The 18,283-nt window shown below is 38.8% G+C and overlaps 1 protein-coding gene across 1 annotated transcript in view; it reads left to right on the forward strand.

Moving 5' to 3' along the window:
- The window catches only part of BAZ1A (bromodomain adjacent to zinc finger domain 1A), a 39,304-nt gene extending 29,000 nt beyond the window's left edge, over nt 1-10,304 (forward strand). The window contains exons 21-28 of the mRNA XM_072429069.1: nt 312-460; nt 1,071-1,166; nt 1,281-1,528; nt 2,280-2,464; nt 3,560-4,029; nt 7,550-7,701; nt 7,922-8,009; nt 9,244-10,304. Coding sequence (XP_072285170.1) covers nt 312-460; nt 1,071-1,166; nt 1,281-1,528; nt 2,280-2,464; nt 3,560-4,029; nt 7,550-7,701; nt 7,922-8,009; nt 9,244-9,434 — 1,579 coding nt within the window. The 3' untranslated portion in view covers nt 9,435-10,304. The remainder of the gene's footprint in view (nt 1-311; nt 461-1,070; nt 1,167-1,280; nt 1,529-2,279; nt 2,465-3,559; nt 4,030-7,549; nt 7,702-7,921; nt 8,010-9,243) is intronic.
- Nucleotides 10,305-18,283: the final 7,979 nt, after the last annotated feature.

Genomic DNA, 18,283 nt, shown 5'->3' on the forward strand with positions numbered 1-18,283 from the left:
AACATAGCTTAATCATAAAGCAGCATTAAACCATAATAGTGGAAACATTGCAAACAAGCAGGTGCTTTTTTGCAGAAGAACCAGCCTGTGCACAATTTTGCAACTAAACTGTTCTCACTCTGGTGCTAACATCTTCATCTGGTTCTGTTTTGTTTCAGGACCAGTAGGCAAGGTCATGGTGATGCAACTCTCATACATGCAGACAGAAGTGCATTCATTTCAGCTAGTTTAGCTATGGTTCTGCTTATCTAATCAGCATTGTATTACATATATTTTTAATCCGTCTACATATTTTTTTTTTATTTTTTAAGGTTGCAAGGTATGAAACATGAAGAACAAAGTGTCCCATCTACAAATGCCAGCACACCTCAACCAGTGGCTAACTGTGTCCAGTATCTATCTCAAGCATTACTTCAGATTGAGCAAGGTGTAGAACGCAAGTACTTAAAGGCTCCTCTTGGTAAGAGAGTTTTAACAAAGTAATAAGTGCCTCTTAAATGCATTTGTGATGTGTCATATGTATGATGTTATTCGGTTTTTGGGTGTGATCAAAGACCATTTTCTACACAAAGCCTATTTATGTGATCCTGGTATTTGAATTTCCAATGTTTTGCCCCAAACTTAATACTTCAAACTACTGTGGAGCATTTTCATTCTATGTTTAATGTAAGTAACTGATGGTGACAGACGGTGAGAGTGCAGATTCTGTAAATGCTTAGTAAATTCTGAGGTCTGAAAAGGCTTTCAAGGGACTGCAACTTTCTAGTTTTATAACATTCCCATTATTGGCAATAGGCTTGCCAAGAATGATAGGTGTACAGAGAGATCTGCTTAGGTTTCAGGACCCTCCACAATGTACATCTTTATTTGGGTGACTAACAGATGCAGTGCACATCCTAAATACATCTTGTCATTGTTTTTTTGTTAACCCCTGCATGACACATTTATGAAAAGTGATGTTTAATTTGTTTTAAATCTCATTGCTTTTTGGAACTCTGAGCCTCCGAAACTTTGCTAATCATATATTTTGTGCTGCTAAACTGGAAATCATTTGCCGTTTTATTCTACAGGGGATGCAGAAGATACTAAGAAAGACTCAAAATCAGACAAGAAAAAAAAGGAAGAAAAGAAGAAAAAAGATGAAGATCAAACTAGTGAAAAAGATGGTATGTGATAATTTCATTTATGTGTACTGAGCTGATCAACTCACCCTCAGTGTAAAACTACTATGAACCAGAATTTCAGCCCACACATTTTATTTCTTGTTCTCCTTTCCACAGATGCTAGTGATAATGGCCGCATTCAGAGGACTGTACTGGATCGATGGCGGGAATCATTACAGTCATCTGGTAGCTTGTCGCAGATCTTCCTTCATTTGGCTACCCTAGACCGCAGCATTTTGTGGTCACGTTCTATTCAGAACCTTAGATGTAAAGTGTGCCGTAAGAAAGGAGATAGTGAAAGCATGCTCCTGTGTGATGGCTGTGAAAGGGGGCACCATATCTACTGTGTACGACCCAAACTAAAGGTTAGTTCTTTTAAAGCTTGATGCCCAGATTGTTTTACTTAATTATATGTTAAAGTTGGCTTTTTAGCAGATCTTGACAATTAACATAACATTTGATCATTACCTTTGACTTCTCAGATATTGTATGAAACCCATCTAAACAATCCGTATAGTAACCTTATATGTAGATTTGTTGTCAGCAGTCATTTGTATTTATTTATTTTGAAAGCATACATGTCTTTCTTGCAATCTGCCTAATATTCTATTTGGGAAAATTATGGTTTCCATGGGTGTCGCCTACTGCAGCAAATTAAGTACTAGGGGGGCACAGAAGACACCTGGGGTGTAGACCATGTCTCTTTTTCTGCTGTTTACACTCTGGGACACTATTCTTATCCTATGCCTACTTTTTGTTGGTAAGTTATAGCATTACATTCAGAGAGTTATGCAGCTAGTATTTTTTTGGTCAGGGGAAGCAGGAAAGGAAAAAAACCTCAATCCTCTCACTTAACTTGTGGTTTCAGTTGGCCTTACCTGCATTACCTCAAACATTTTGTATAAAGATATAGGCCGTGAAGGACTAATTACTAAACATTAATATTCACATTTTACATTAATTACAAAATGAGTGTCTTTTTTTTTTGGTAAGATGTAGATGATTATCCTTTTGAAGAGAAGCTAATGCAGAAATGCAAACTATTCAAAATGTAATAAAAATCCAAGACTTTGGTTAAGGTATCTGAAGAACTGTGTTTGTGTGTGTGTGTTGCAGTTTATTCCTGATGGTGACTGGTTCTGTCCCGAGTGCCGACCTAGACAACGATCCAAAAGACCTGATCGTAAAAGGCCTTCCATGGATAGTGATGTGGAGGAAGAGGATTTCACAGAAGAGGAGGCGTTACCGGGAGATTCTGCAAATGAGGAGGAAGAGGAGGCAGTTATGTCTGAGGAAGAGAGGTAGGTGATGCACAATAGGGAACATGAAGGCTGCCATTGCTAATGTTGTATGCGATAAATTATTCAATTCAAGAGAGTTCCAAGTCTGTGGCTTTATATATTTAAGCTACAGGGTCATTGTGGCTGACAGGCCGCTACACCTTCAGAAGCAAAGTACATCGTTAGTGGCAACCTCCAGATTATTGTAAAAGGAATCCATTAGCGTCTTCAGTGTATTTTCTTTTTCTTTTTAAATTGCACAATGAAATTGCCTTTGTCTGATCTGGTTATACAATAAAAAAGCTTACCTAATTACTAAATATGTAGCTGTTTTGTTTAAGGTCATATTTTACAGTGAAATGGTATAAGGTGTGATATCAAATGTCACTAAATCCTCTTTTGAAATAACTCCTAGGAAAGTATAAATGTTTAATAGATGTTTTATCAATAATCAGCTTTTAAACTGTATTTTCTGATTACTGTACTGTCATGCCCCAAAAATCTCAGCATCCCTTCTTGCTGACCGTCTTACTGTTTTATTGGGTTTAGTGACATTGACAACTGAGAGGGTAATAATTGATCCTGACCCTTTTTGTAGAAATTGATGAATACCATTCGCCTATTCGTCATTAGCTGTAGGGGGTGACCAGTTTGTTTAAATGACAAATTACATCAAAGTGGAACTCCAGTTTTGTGAACACTTGACTTTCTTAGTGTTGGCAATTCTTGCAGTGTTTTACTTTGCTGCTTTGAACAATTATTATGATTTTAACAGGTCACTAATAAAAGTAACAGTTTGTGCCCAGAATCTTAATAGACCTATTCCAAGTAAAGTAATAGAGCTCAACATACTAAAGCAGTGCTGGATGATATCTAGAAATTTACTTCAAACTCTGGTCAGTATTTGAGTAAATCTGCAAGCCAATCACATAAACAGGAAATAGGTTTTCCAGAGAATTCTGTATATAGACTGCTGCTTTGAGAATTATGTTGTAGTTGTAAAGAATCCTAGTTGGCTGTAGATTAAAACGGGCTTGTATAACTCTGCTCCTCAAAAAAAAAAAATTCTGCTTAAATTGGTTTCACCAACAACTTTTTTTTGTTTTTTCATTTTAGTAAAAAGAGGAAAGGAAGAGCCAAAGTACAATTACCTTTAAAGATAAAAGGAGGCAAAACTACTGGAAAGCCTGGACCTAAAAAAGGTACTCCGAAAAGTCAGCCGGGAACTCCAAAAAATCAGCAAGGTACTCAGAAAACCACTCCCCCTTCAAGGGGAAGAGGAAAAAAAATCAACTCAGCCCCTCCACAGGAGAAGAGAGGGCGTCAATCTGTGCACACTTCACAGCCAAGTACTGAGGCCCATGGGACATCTCTGCTGGAGCTGGTGTCAACGGCAGGTCGTGGACGGGGTAGAGGCAGAGGAAGAAAGATCAAATCTGTTGATAACACACCGGTGGGCAGCCCTTTTGCCTTCCGTCCATTTAGTTTGGATAATGTTGAACAGACGCCTAAAGGAAGAAGGGAAAAATCCGAGGACATTACACCTACACAGAAAGGCAGAGGAAGGGGCAAGAAGCGCTTGTCAGGTGAGTTGTGTTCATGTCTTATTGCTAATTTCCGAAAGATACGTTTTATTCTGTTATTGGATCTCTCGAGTTTTCATATTTCTAAAGAATGCTGACAGTGCTGCTTAAAGCAAACCAAAACCCAAATATAAAATAAAGCGCTGGAGAAATTCTGCTAGAATAAACTCTTATTTCCTAGCAATGTTCTGTTTGTGTATGCTGCCCCATGTTCACAGTGGTTAAAAGTTGCCTTTGTAATTCAATGTGCAAGAAGTAAAAAAAGATGGCATATAACCTATAAGTGAAAGATTATTTTGAACTGTGCTGGCTGAGGAACCTCGCGTAATGAGAGATAAGTGTGGCATAATATGTTCAACACAGAATTTTTTTAAAGCTGGGTGGGAAGGAATTCTAGGTGGGTGGCATCTTCTATATTGTGATCCAACTCTTTACTAACCACCCAAAAAATGCCGGGATTTTACTGAAAAGTGCCGGGTGGTGCACCCAGCTAAAATGTAAAAGATGCTGGGGAGAACCCTGTATGCAAGTATTTTGTCCCAAAAGCCATTTAGCTGCAACATAAGTATTTCTGTGGCGCCAGCATCACCATATGAACCAACTTGTGACCACTATAAAAGTCACACTCAGGGTAGTTAAAAAAGCAAGTAAAAAAAAAAAAACAAACACTTCCCTGGTCCCATCGGCATTTTCCAGGCTCCTGCCATCCTCTGTCCTCTTCCTCAATTTGTCCCCCAGCGAGTGCGCTGACGTTCCCCGGGAGTTCCTGGTGACGTCGTGACGGGAAATTCAAATTATTTTGTCAATACAAAATAACTGTATTGAATGCAATACACTGGATTTATATGTCTAAAAGCGTTACATTGTCTTTCATGAAAATGTATTTTTCAGTATAATAATAGTATGAGTATAATAAAGTTTGAAACACAAAATCATGTCAAAGTTTATTATTAATTTATTTTTAAAATGTATTTAATTTATTATTTTGACAAGATTTTGTGTTTCAAACTTTTTTTATACTGTAATTTAAATTTTCACGATAGACAATTTACTGCTTTTAGACGTATAAATCCAGACAAAAATAAACCGCCCAGGAGGTTAACTTGACACCACCTCCTCCTATTTGAGTTGCAAGCACAAAGTTCTGGATTTTTTTTTAACTACAAATTCTACACTTACAGACAATTTTTGAGACTCTTCCTCCAAAGTGGTTTCCTGCTGCATTGATTCATCAGTCCCTAGCATGATTTTTGACATCTCCTGTCCCTTTCTACAATAATGGCCTGTCTGATCAGGAATTTGTTAACCTGTTAGTTCCACTTTAATCTCATTTACTGTTTTAAATCTGTTTCCTTTGAGCAAGGAGACTGCTGTTTTTAAACCACTTGAACTACTCGTTTGTGTGTGACCCATAGCTTCCTTCTCAAAAGTTCATTTTATAATTAAATTGTTCTCCACTCTTGTCTTTCTAGTTTGACACAAAATTTCACACGATAAGTCCAATAGCTTGAACACAACTTCACAAAAGTGCACACTATAAACAAACATGGCTTTCCTTGGCAACAATACCTTGTAGAATAGTTCCTTAGTGCTAGCCCCTAGATATCACCTCTAGTATCAACATGGCACGCTCCGTTGGGGCGAGATAGTCTCCTTGTGGGAACTTTTGACATGCACCTCATAAATTTTTCACTAATATCATGCAATAATAGGTTGTGCTGTGACATAGAATATCTACAGGGACTTCTCTTAAAATATCGATTCATTTATCAGAAGATCATCTAAAACATTGTATTAAATGTGCATTTTGGTATTTGTGCTCAAAGTAGGAAAAAACGGGGAAAGGGTTAACCCTCTAGGTTATTCCTCATCTTCTTGTGGAGAGGAGAAGGTTTTTTCCCCCCCATTTACAAAGTTGCTCTGTTAGAGGAGCAGAGGAGGCTCTGCATTTCTGTTAAATGAAACTGCCAGTAGGAGAAAGTGACACATTTACAGAAAGGCGTGAATCATGATTGGCAGATATTACTCATCAGAGCGTTTTAAAGGTAAACACAGAGGAATATGCATCTATGTACCGTACTCAAGGAAAAGCTCAGCATGAGTAAGCATCTTTTTTTTCTTTTTTTTTTTTTTTTCTTTTTGGCCTCTTTTGATGTGGGAATAACGTGCTAAAAGCTCTGCCTATTACTCAGCCAGGACATTTGTTCTTTTTTGATTTCTGGCTCTAGTCTACTGAAGGATAATTTATCCTTTTCCCATCAAAGTGCACTACTAGATTTGGGAGTTCTTGGGTTTTTCAGCATCTGTTTCCTAGATTCCAAGGCTGACACCTGATTCTTTTGTTGTCTTATTCTTCTACTTTGAGGGTAAGGTCCTTTTCTGCTTTGAGGGTAAGGTCCCCAGTTTTCTCCTAGCATGCATTTGCTGTTTTGACCATAGAGAAAAGAGGGGTAGTAGACTGGTACTTGTACCACAAACAGTTGCCAGCTGTCAAATGTGCAGACGCTGGTTCTTTAGGTAACAGAACAGCTGGCAAGGTGTCATCCGCCAGGAGCCGTCGTAGATTGTGTGACTCCAAAATAGGTCTAAACCAGCCCCAAGGCATGCTGGTAGTGGGAAATGGTTTTCTTGGCTGGCTATACAGTTTTTTTGTTCTTCCAACTCCAGTAGTACTACTGAAAGGTAATATACTTTCCTGTGTCACTCAATAGACTCAAAGGAAAGGATTGTACAATTCTATTTTAGCACTTTAGTTTTCTGTTTCTAAGGAATTAAAAGTATCTGTGCCTTTGAACTAATTTGACAGAAAACCGCATTTTCTGGAGAACCTATCGGTGGCAGCCTCCATCCTTAATTCAGGTTGTCTCTTTCTGTGCCAGAGACTAAAATGTGCCTTACCCACCATTGTAGTATAGGTTCATGAGAGAGGAGCAGTCATCGCTTATTGTGGAGACAAACTGGGAACAAAAGTTGCTGTTGTTGGTGACTAATCAGAAAACTTATTTAACTATTGAACAAACTATTAAATATGACGGGTCAGTATGGATGACAGCTTTTTTTTTTTTTTCATTTTCTGCATTCTGTCATCTGCATGTTTCTTTTATTCAATGGTTCATAATGTCATAGATGCAGGGCCTTATATTCTAGTTGTTCTTTTATTATGATGGGATGTAAAAGTACTGTAAAAGAACTTTCCAATGAAACCTATAATTAAATCTATATATAAATAAAACAATATAATACTTTCACAGCCATGCCAGGCTTTTCATGGAAAGCTTACCATTGAGGAATCTTCTTATATAGAAGAGGAGGCTTTCCTAAATCTAAAGGTTGTGGGATCATAAAGGGCATTTACTGTATGAAGATGCGAGATTTTGAGAATTCATTAAACCTGCCTTCAGGTAGATAATGTGCAAAGCAGGTTAATGTCTCATCCAAGCCACTTTTATTGGTGTGAGAAACTCAATGACACTCTAAGAAGAATCCTTACTGCAGCTTTCATTAATGTTATATCTGTGCTTAGCTCCAGAAATCTCTTCAAATGATCAAGGAAACAGAAGGAGCTCTGGACGACATCAAGGTGTACACGAGTTATCTGCTTGTGAACAGTTGGTGGTGGAGTTAGTGAGGCATGATGACAGCTGGCCTTTCATGAGACTGGTTTCCAAAGCCCAGGTAACAAAAAAACAAATGTGATGATATCTTATAGGACATTATTGATATTGTCCTTTATATTGCACTGACCGCTATCTGTCAGAAATACTCTTTTGAAATTAATTTTATTTATTTTTTATCTGTTCTTTTGTTATTGTGATTTTTCTTTATCCTACATCAGAAATTGTCCTGATTCTTGAAAAGAGAAATGTTTGATTTAAACTTAATATTTTTCTTCTAGGTTCCTGATTATTTTGAGATTATCAAGAAGCCAATTGCCTTAAATATAATTCGTGAGAAAGTGAACAAATGTGAATACAATTCTGCAAGTAAGTAATGTGGTTAACCTGTCAAATATGGCTTGGATGTGTTTCCTTAAAGAAAATGCAAGAATAAAACATAGGAAAATCATTTTCTGAAGAAGTCCGAGAAATATGACTGCTCACCTGTCACCAGCCTATATTGGTTTTCAGAGGCAGCCAACAAGTGAGCAGTAAGTTCTAGCAATATTTACCCCTTGTGATAGCAGTAAAGTTTATTTTTTCCTTGTAATAAGGGGTTAAAATACTGCAGCTACAGGTTATCCGCAATTGGATTATATATTGAGTGTTTTAGATAATCTTCAGTCATAAAATGTATTTTTGGCTTGGGGTTTTGGAGGCAAGATCAAGATTGTATTAGGCTTTGTACAATTCATACAATCAATTATAGATGCGATTCACATACATAAAGGTACACCCCATTAACCTCTCTGGCGGTATGAATACTACTGTTAAATGTAAAAGTAGTACATTTAAAAATACTTAGTACTTTAAATTTCCGCCTCCCAGCAGCACGCTCCCACCCTCCAGCCACACACTTGCGAGCAGATGCCGGCCAACATCTGCTTCCCCTGGCCTTGCATCCCCAATGTTCACACGCCAGGTGAACACACAGATTCCCTGCCGGTATCGCAAGGGAAAGAAGATGCCAGGCCTCGCTGGAGGACGCCGCAGCATCGCTGGAACCTGGGAACCAAGTAGTACTTTTTAAACTCCCTGGCAAATTCCACCCCAAGTGTGGCTCAGAGTTACTGCTAAGGGTATAAAAAATTCCCCCCGAGCCACACTCGGGATTACCGCCAGGGAGGTTAAGTAAATCATGGGGGTGGTTCCTGTCAACTATACAGATTGGTAGCTACATATGCTTAAAAAAAAAAAAGAATGTCTCAAGCCCGATGTGTTTCATAAATTGCCTTCATCAGGGGATATGCTAAGAACCTAACATAGCTATAAGCCTCCAATGATCAGGACAGCGCTATGTGTATAGCACTCATTCATTCATCTGGCACTGGAAAGGATCACAAAAGATTGTTTCCTGCAACAAATATCTGATGTCCATCTGACATTTGTGTGAGACTTAAACTTGTTTTCCTAAGAATTAAGCTGCAAAAATAGTTTCAGATTGCTTCCAATGTTAGAGTGATTGTCATGTAAAAAGGATATTGTAGGTTTTCTTTAGCTTTTAAAGTGTCTGGGGCTATCACATGATATGCAAGTAATTTATTTACTTTTTTTTTTGCAGTTGAATTTGTTGAAGATGTTCAGTTGATGTTCTACAACTGCTTTGAATATAACCATCTCAACAGCAACGAGGCCAAAGCAGGGGTTCGGTTGCAATCCTTCTTCATCAGTGAGGCTCGAAAACTAGGCCTGGAGGTTTCTTGCAGCAAGCCGAACATTCCTTCTGGACCCTCCAAAAAGTCACGAATCTGACGACCTGCTGGTTTTTATCATTGAGACTTTTGGGGTCATGGTTTTCTTTATTGCAGTTTGTTTTCAGAATAAGAATCTCCTGATGAACTAAATCACCAACTGTTACTCAGCCGCGTCAAGCAATAAGTCCAGCCGTCTTCGTAATGACCAAGCACTGATTTTTTTTACACCACAAAGCACTCAGGGTGTTTGCAGCAAAAAACTGCTAAATAGGGTCCAACCACGTATGTGTATTTTATAAAAGTATATATACTGTATATGTATATCAGATTTACTACTGTTTTGTTTTTTTGGGGTTTTGTTATTTTTTGCTTGTTTATAGCTGGAAGAAAAATGTTCAGACTAAAACTGACATTTCAGTTTTTGGTTGATAAAAGCAGGTTGAATAACCCACCAGATCCTCATCAACTTTTTGGCACTGATTTCTTTAAAGACAAGTCCCTGATCTGTTATGGGGGAGTTTCATTCAGTCCTGCAGCTGGATGCTCATGGTATCAATTTATTTTTTTAATACAGGGAATGCAGCAGCATGCGTGAGACTTCTGCTTGGCTTTATAGTAAGGAGTAGGGCTTAAAACCTCAAGCAACTGGAGGACCAGAAAGAAAAAAATAACAGTACTATGAAATAAAAATGTACTGGTTGTGAGTGTACCTATCCATCAAGTTAACCTGAACAACACTACTTGATTAAATTCATTGGGGTATATTTTTGTGGGATGAAATAAGCGCTGAGAGTATTTTTGGTTATTCTAGATATTTATTTAGTATTCAGAAGAGGAAATTTGTGAATTTTTTTGTTTGTATTTATGGAACTTTTGTACCTGAAGTTAAAGTATTTGTTAAGTAAAATGTTTTTCATGTCTTAAAAAAGTTTCTACTATTTTTTTTTTTTTTCTTGAGACCTGGAAATTCGTACGCATTTACATTTTTTTTTTTTTCCACGTTCAGAATGACAAGAAATAAAAGTGTTATGTAATTCTATGCAGAATTGGGTGCTGGATAAAGATTATTTTGTTTTATGTTACCAAGGATCTGCTTCTTGTACACTAGAAATAGAGGCAGTACTGGAAACTGTGTGCTGACAGAAGTAGTGGGAAGAGGATTGAACCTATCTGTTTCATACTTCTTCATTGTTCAGTCACAGACATCAGGCAGGGTGGTGACCTAGCTGTAATATTTAGGTAAAAAAATAAAAAAATTTGTTGTACTTGTGGAGCCTGTGAAGCATTCCTCTTTTCTTGTGATAGAGGATGGCCCTTAAGGGACATTTCATGGTGGGGAGACAGTCCTCAGCACTTTACAGTGCAACAGGGAACATGTGTACAGAGCATCCTTTCCTTGCTCCCAGTGACAATGAGTTCAGCCGGGAAGTAAAGAAAGATTGCAAGTATATGCTCCTGGGGGAGGCAACAATTAAGGGGTTGCTATGTCATATAGAGTAAAGTACAGCTTCACTTTAAAGCAGAACTACAGTTTGGCTTTAAAAACAAAATCTGTGATAGGGCAGCTCTTTATTGCAGAAAAGGACATGTGATATCGCTTCTACAAAAAGCATTTATGCCTGCCTGATTGCTGCCTTGTTCTGTCAAAAAAAAGCATGCACAGCTCAGAGTAGCATGTCGGAATACCCAGCACATCCCAGCTTCAGCTGCTGGGACTGAATATACTTCCTTTGTGGTAGATGTCATTCCAGCACGACCAAACTTGATGGCCAAAGAAACCAGGAAGAGGAGCTGAAAAAAGATTGGTGGTCCCATGGGGGACAGGTGAGTGCAATTAAAAGATTGGAATTGGCCAGGTAATGCTAATTTTTTGCAGAGGGGACATCACCTGTTCTGTACTAAAGAACCAGCCTGGTCTCAGTTTCAAAGTTTCATTTTTAGTTTTGAATATAGAGGGAAAGGTAAGAATGTGTGTGTTTTTTTTTTGTCTGTACCAATGGTAAGACTTCTGCTTACTTGCTCTCACTGTGAAGTAAATTGTGCCATTGAAAAGAAAGACATCTGGTAATCTATATAGTGTTAGAAAACTATGAACACAGGTACTGTCGCGACAATGTGTGGCACTGGTGCCAATAGATCAGATACTCTGAATGTCACCAACACCCCATACTGGTCAATAAAAACTTAATTGGTAACAAAACTACATGTTGGACTTTGTCTTTATGTGGCAAATAGAAGATCTTATTGAACAGTTAGGTGTGTTGGTAAATGTCACAGCTTATCTTCCTACTGATATGTGTAAAATGCTCTATTGTAAATTCTCTATATAGACTTTGTCTTTGATACCCATGCAGTCAGAAGACGTTCCTTTCACAGTTTGCTCCCATACAATCTCTGGGAAGCAATGGTTGTACAGTCCACAGTAGTCCCACCAAAGAAACAAAGCCCTGAAAGGCTTGGAGAATCTGTCTTGAAAAATATACAAAACAATATGCATAAAAACATTATGCCCAGCAAAAGGTTAATAAATGAGTGAGTAAAACTATTCGGATGAACAAGCAATGAATAGTAGAAGCACACAGCCAGTGTGTCATATTTTTGTCTTGAAATTAGAATCTGTCACTGAAATATTGTGGAATGTACAGGTGTCAGGAGGTAACATGCATGTTGCATTACCTGTACCATGAGGTGAAAGGTCTTCTACTTACCTGGTATCTTCCTTCCTCCTGCACATGTGCCATGGCTGTGGGGAATGTTGGAAATAGAACCTGCTGCCATATAAGGAAGCTGGCACTACATCCTTGAAAGATGATCTCTGTAACATTGCAGCTCCTCTATGGAAAGTTTAGGATGTTTCCAGTAGAGATGGAAAAAAACAAGCACTGTGAATAAAACATTATACACAATCTTACTGGCTGGACTCTATTAGAAGACTGTGTTTTATTAAGTCACTTTCTTACAGATCACAAGTGTAGAGTTTGTCAAATGTATCAAAATTTGCAAAGCTATTTTAAAGTATAGGTGACAGCAGACTTGCAAGAAAGAAGACAACTGAACCAAACTATGCAGAAACGTATTGTAAAGCAAATGTTCTAATTGTGCTCAACATAAAGTATTATTTAAATTGTACTTTAGAGTTTACATGACAAAATATGTAGATTCATACACCACATACACATGACAATGATAGAAGCTTGTTTAGTCTACAGAGGTAGGAAAGGGCAGAAATACCTTATTACTCATTCCCCTGGTATGTACTTTTTCTTTCTCATCCATTGAGGGATACAGGAAGTGCTTTGAGGGTATTCTGCTACTACAGGAGGAGCAGACACTGGCACACAAAATGATAGACAAACCCAGCCCAGGCTTAGGTGGACAACGCCAGAACGATTGGAGATCTCCTGACCAGAACTTTACCTTCCATCCCTGTCAGCCATCACATTTTAGATGTGAATTGAACTTCTTTAGTACTCAAGTGTCTGGAGCAGGGAGAGTTATTATACCAAGAAAGTTCTAGGACTTGAGTCACAGGTGAAAGAACACTTGGCCAGATTCCTTACCAAACTAGAAAGGTTTGTTTCCAGGTGGACAGCAAATATCCACCACATCCATTGGCTTCTTACTATTTGATTAGGATGGTGGTGCAGGGAGTCAACTGTGTGGTCACCTTTGTCAATTTCACTTTCTTATGATCAGAATCTGGTTCCCCTTTTGCTTTAGAAGCCACCATCTGAACCCATTAGAAACTTCTTTTATTATCCCATACAAGGTTGCTTTACTTTTACCATCACTTCTGCAGGACATTTGTCTGCACTGGCATCCTTATCCCACAAGGGGGACAAGGTGAAAGCAGCACTTCCTTCTTGCTTAAGGTAGTGTCTACCTTTCACCTTACCCGGGACATTGGCTTTTTTTTTTTAGGCTGGTGTTCTGCAAAAATGTATTTCACATCATTGTCTGAATGTGAATCTAGGCCCTGATTCTTTCATGAAGACAAATTCACTTTTTGTCATTCCAGATAGCCCCCTTGAAGGGAGCCTCGGCTTCTCAAACCATTTCTGGGTGACTCAGGAACACCATTGTTTCAAGAATAGGGTTCCCCTTCTTTGTTAAAGCACAATTTGGTTTTTGAGTGTCTTTTGGCATCAGGCAACTGCACTGCACTGCACACCTTTGATACACATGTTGCAGCACACCACAATACACAATAATGCACTCCTGTACAGGCATACAAAAAGTAGTATTAAGACCTTAATAATGTGGAATGGGCATCCCACACACCAAAGCAGCACAACAGTCCTAATATCTAACATTTCTCCTAAATGTCTTGGCTTTGTAAAACTACTTTTTTCATAATTGTAAGAAGAAGCTGGAAAATGTGTGATGTTTTTCTTCAGGTTAGGACCATAAATATTTGGACAGAGACAACTTTTTTCTAACTTTGGTTCTGTACATTACCACAAATAATTTTAAATTAAACAACTCAGGTGCAATTGAACTGCAGACTTTCAGCTTTAATTCAGTGGGTTTAACAAAAAGATTGCATAAAAATGTGAGGAACTAAAGCCTTTTTATTACACAATCACCTAATTTCAGGGGCTCAAACGTAATTGGACAATCGACAAAGGCGATTTCATGGGGGTGCGCTTGTGGAGGTCTCCATGCAGGTGAAACAAGCCATCCTAAAGCTGAAAAAAACAGAAAAAAAACATCCGAGAAATTGCTACAATATTAGGGGTGGCAAAATCTCCAGTTTGGTACATCATGAGAAAGAAACAAAGCACTGGTGAACTCAGCAACGCCAAAAGATCTGGACGTCCACAGAATACAACAGTGGTGGATGATCGCAGAATCATTTCCATGGTGAAGAGAAATCCCTTCACAACAGCCAACCAAGTGAACAACACTCTCCAGGAAGTAGGCAAGAAAAAAGTATGGAGAAGGCGGGGAACAGCTCATGATCCAAAGCATACCACATCATCTGTATAACATGGCGGAGGCTGTGTGATGGCTTGGGCATGCATGGCTGCCATGGCACTGGGACACTAGTGTTTATCCATGATGTGACACAGGACAGAAGCACCCGAATGAATTCTGAGGTGTTCAGAGACATACTGTCTGCTCAAATCCAGCTAAATGCAGTCACATTGATTGGCTGTATGTTTTGGGACACAATGACCCAAAACATACAGCCAAAGCAACCCAGGAGTTTATTAAAGCAAAGAGGTGGAATATTCTTCAATGTCAGTCACCTGATCTGAACCCTATTGAGCATTTCACTTGTTGAAGACTAAACTTAGGACAGAAAGGCCCACAAACAAACAGCAACTGAAAGCCGCTGCAGTAAAGGCCTGGCAGAGCATTAAAAAGGAGGAAACCCAACATCTGGTGAGTTCAAGACTACAGGCTGTCATTGCCAGCAAAGGGTTTTCAACCAAGTATTAGAAATGAACATTTTATTTTCAGCTTTTTAATTTGTCCAATTACTTTTGAGCCCCTGAAATGAAGTGATTGTGTTAAAAAAAGGCTTTAGTTCCTCACATTTTTATACAATCTTTTTGTTCAACCCACTGAATTAAAGCTGATAGTCTCCAGTTCAACTGCATGTTGTTTCATTTAAAATTAATTGTGGTAATGTAGAGAACCAAAATTAGAAAAAAGTTGTCTCTGTCTAAATATTTATGGACCTACAATCCACAAATTTTTCAACAGTTCTGCACAAGTGATACAAAGCACTACACTCACCCTCTCTGCACTCTTTTTACCTACCATCTCATAACATTTTTACTAACTATGTACAAAACCATTAAACCTTCACTTTACCTGTGTTTAGATCGTGTTTTTTCCCAATGTCTTAAAACAAGTTCCTTGTATTGTCCCCAGACTTGGGTGTTTCCTCTTCTAACAAATGAAACTATTTGGAAGAGCCAGTTACCTAACAAAAGCTGAAATATTTCCCTTTTCTCAGTATAGACGAAATACTTTGTGCAGTATAGTGTCTGTAAATACCAGAAGTCATTGTACCTATTGGTGTAACAAAGGTCACATTTTAAAGCTGAACTCTAAGAACACATTAGTGTAAGTATTTTAGGCTAACGTTATCAGCCTTGCAATCCCTGTACAACAATATTTAGGCTGGGAGAAGCTAAAGAAGCACCAGCGCAGGTTTGCTATAGAAGCAGTAGCCAACCGGTGGTCTGGAAAATTTTGATGGTCAGAGCATTCGTGCATGCGCGGTCCGGGGCCGATAAATGTACTGGTCCGTGGGTCCAAAAAGGTTGGTGACCACTGCTCAATAGCAGCACTGAAGTAAAATGCTGTTAAGTTTTCAGAAAGCTAAGGGCCCCCAACCACACACCATGTACGATCTGCCTGGATTGCCCAGAGAATGAAATAAACACTGTGATTATATCATAGGAACTAAAGTAATGTATGTAATTTCTTTCAAAAAGGAATGAGCATGTTGGGGAAACATATAGCAAAGCAACTGCTTGTAGCGCACAATGACGATTAGTACTTTGGCTAATAAATGATAATAAACTGAAAGAGTAAGAAGTATTCAGCACAGGAGAGATGACTATGCAAAGGGGTTGAGTTTGTATTAGGAGGGTATTTGTTAGGGCTGAATTGAATACAGAGGGAGAGTTTGGGGTAAATTACAGGAATAATTTGGTGCAACTAACAGCAGCACCTAACACTGATCATAACTCCCCCCCCCACCACCACCACCACCACCACCACCACCACCACCATCACCATTATTCTAATGCAGTGTTTTCCAGGGTTCCTCCATAGGTTGCAAGGGGTTTCTTGAGCATTGAGCAGTTTGCACCTCTCAGGTCACCAATGATTCTTTTAGCTATCTGTAAGGGTGATGTGCTTCCCACTGACCACCAAGGTAATGTACAATGAGCTGTGAATATAGTATTTATAGAATGGGTTCCCTAAAAACCTGAAAGTTAGTTCAGTGAGTTCCATATTAGAAAGGTCAACTCAGCTCTAATGTATGCTTGATGAGAGGAGGCTGCCCAAAATCAACACTGACTGCAGAGCTGTGATTAATGAAAGGAAGTGTCCTAAGTCCTTAGAAAACGATGACAGCTGATACTTTTATATGGGGATTGTGTCTACACGGGGGATTGTGTCTACACCTCCTGATATAGAAAATGCAGGCAGACCCAGAGGAGAGGATGGTAGGACATGCCAAAGCTTACAAGAATCTAAAAATGGTACCAGCCTTTTGTCAAAAGTTGGCAGACATCCCTGCTTGAGCACATAGGTATGATCCAAATCAATTCATGGTAATTTGCAATTTGTTTCTGCTTATTTATTATTTATCTCTTTAGCACATCAGTAAAATTGTCTTGTTTTTCTGGCTTCTCTGGATCAGTTTCATGGAGAACTCAAGCTTTGCCTGACTTGTGGGGGAGTGCAAACCTAAGATCTGCTACTTTGGGATCCTGAGGGATGAGGAAGGACAGCAACAGCTGCATCAGCACTAAGGATTATTATCAAAGCAGAACATGCTCCACACTCTACACATACTGTACTGCTCCCTACTCCTTCAGGCAAGTCATTCACAGGAAGCTGGAGGCCAATACTTTCAATGTGAAAAACTTACACATATCCAAAATAATGTGAAAATGTTTTACAGGCTTGCAGTGAATAGAGAAAAACATATGTACTTCTATTTCAATCAAAGATGACCAGATAAGTCCTTTGCACTGAAAGCATGGATTATGTGATATTTGAAGAGATAACATAAAATATTTGAGAATTAACCAACAGCTTCAGATGTATCCAATCCATGGACTTCATAAATGAAGAGCGGTGATGGCTATCAGTGGTTGGTGCAGAATATTGGTGAATAGATTCAGGAAAAGGGATGCAGATCACTAAATGATTGAATAGCACAATAAAGTTTGAACTTCCTGATGACTGCTTCCTCCTCCACCAACCTAAATAATTTTCACCTTAATATAGTACAGTGAAAGGATTGTTTTTTTTTTTTGGGGGGAACCAAGAATGGAACGTTTTGGTTTGAACCAAGAATGGAACGTTTGGTTTGCAAAGTTGAAGTATGTACTGAAAGACTACAGGACCACAGGGAAATAAAATGAGGCAGATAGTGCTTCAAAATAGTATTTAGTACACAGATAATCCGTATGGACACAACTGGTTCCATAGGGCTGTACTATCTAATATCGTTTTTGATGTAATTTATATCAGTGGTCGCCAACCTTTTGGATGTCACGGACCACTAAACTTACGAACTCCGGCCCACGTATGCATGGGGAGCCATGTGTCACTCAAACAGGAGAAACTTCCCCCAGAGTGACGTCATGATGCTAGAACCCATCCACTCTCCCATCACAGGTCTGAGCCTGCAATGGGAGTGTGGTGTTCAGAGAGACAACCTACCCACGGCCCTGAGCCCGCAATCTATACAGGGGCCATGGTCCGTGGCTCTGGCTGGTGCGTCCCCAGTGGGGTCTTCTTCTGACCTCGCTGGGGGGTGCACCAGCCAGAGCCAACCATTTTCTCACCAACATTTTCTCACGGACCACCAGTTGGCAACCGCTGACCGCTACAAACAAAACAACAAATACAGTGTTTTACTTTGTAGTATTTTCTATTTTAGTGTGTTTTATAGTAATATAGAAATAAAATATTGGATATTTTGATATATATTTGTGATCTTGGTACCATCAAAGACCCAGTTTTAATATCATTATCCTGCACATACTATATAAATATATATATATATATTATTATTATACAGTATTTATATAGTGCCATCATATTACACAGCGCTGTACAGAGTCCATAGTTGTGTCACTAACTGTCCCTCAAAGGAGCTCACAATCTAATGTCCCTACCATAGTCATATATCATTAATGTAGTCTA

The sequence above is a fragment of the Pyxicephalus adspersus genome, chromosome 12, assembly GCF_032062135.1.
Source record: "Pyxicephalus adspersus chromosome 12, UCB_Pads_2.0, whole genome shotgun sequence".
Classification (NCBI taxonomy): Eukaryota; Metazoa; Chordata; class Amphibia; order Anura; family Pyxicephalidae; genus Pyxicephalus; species Pyxicephalus adspersus.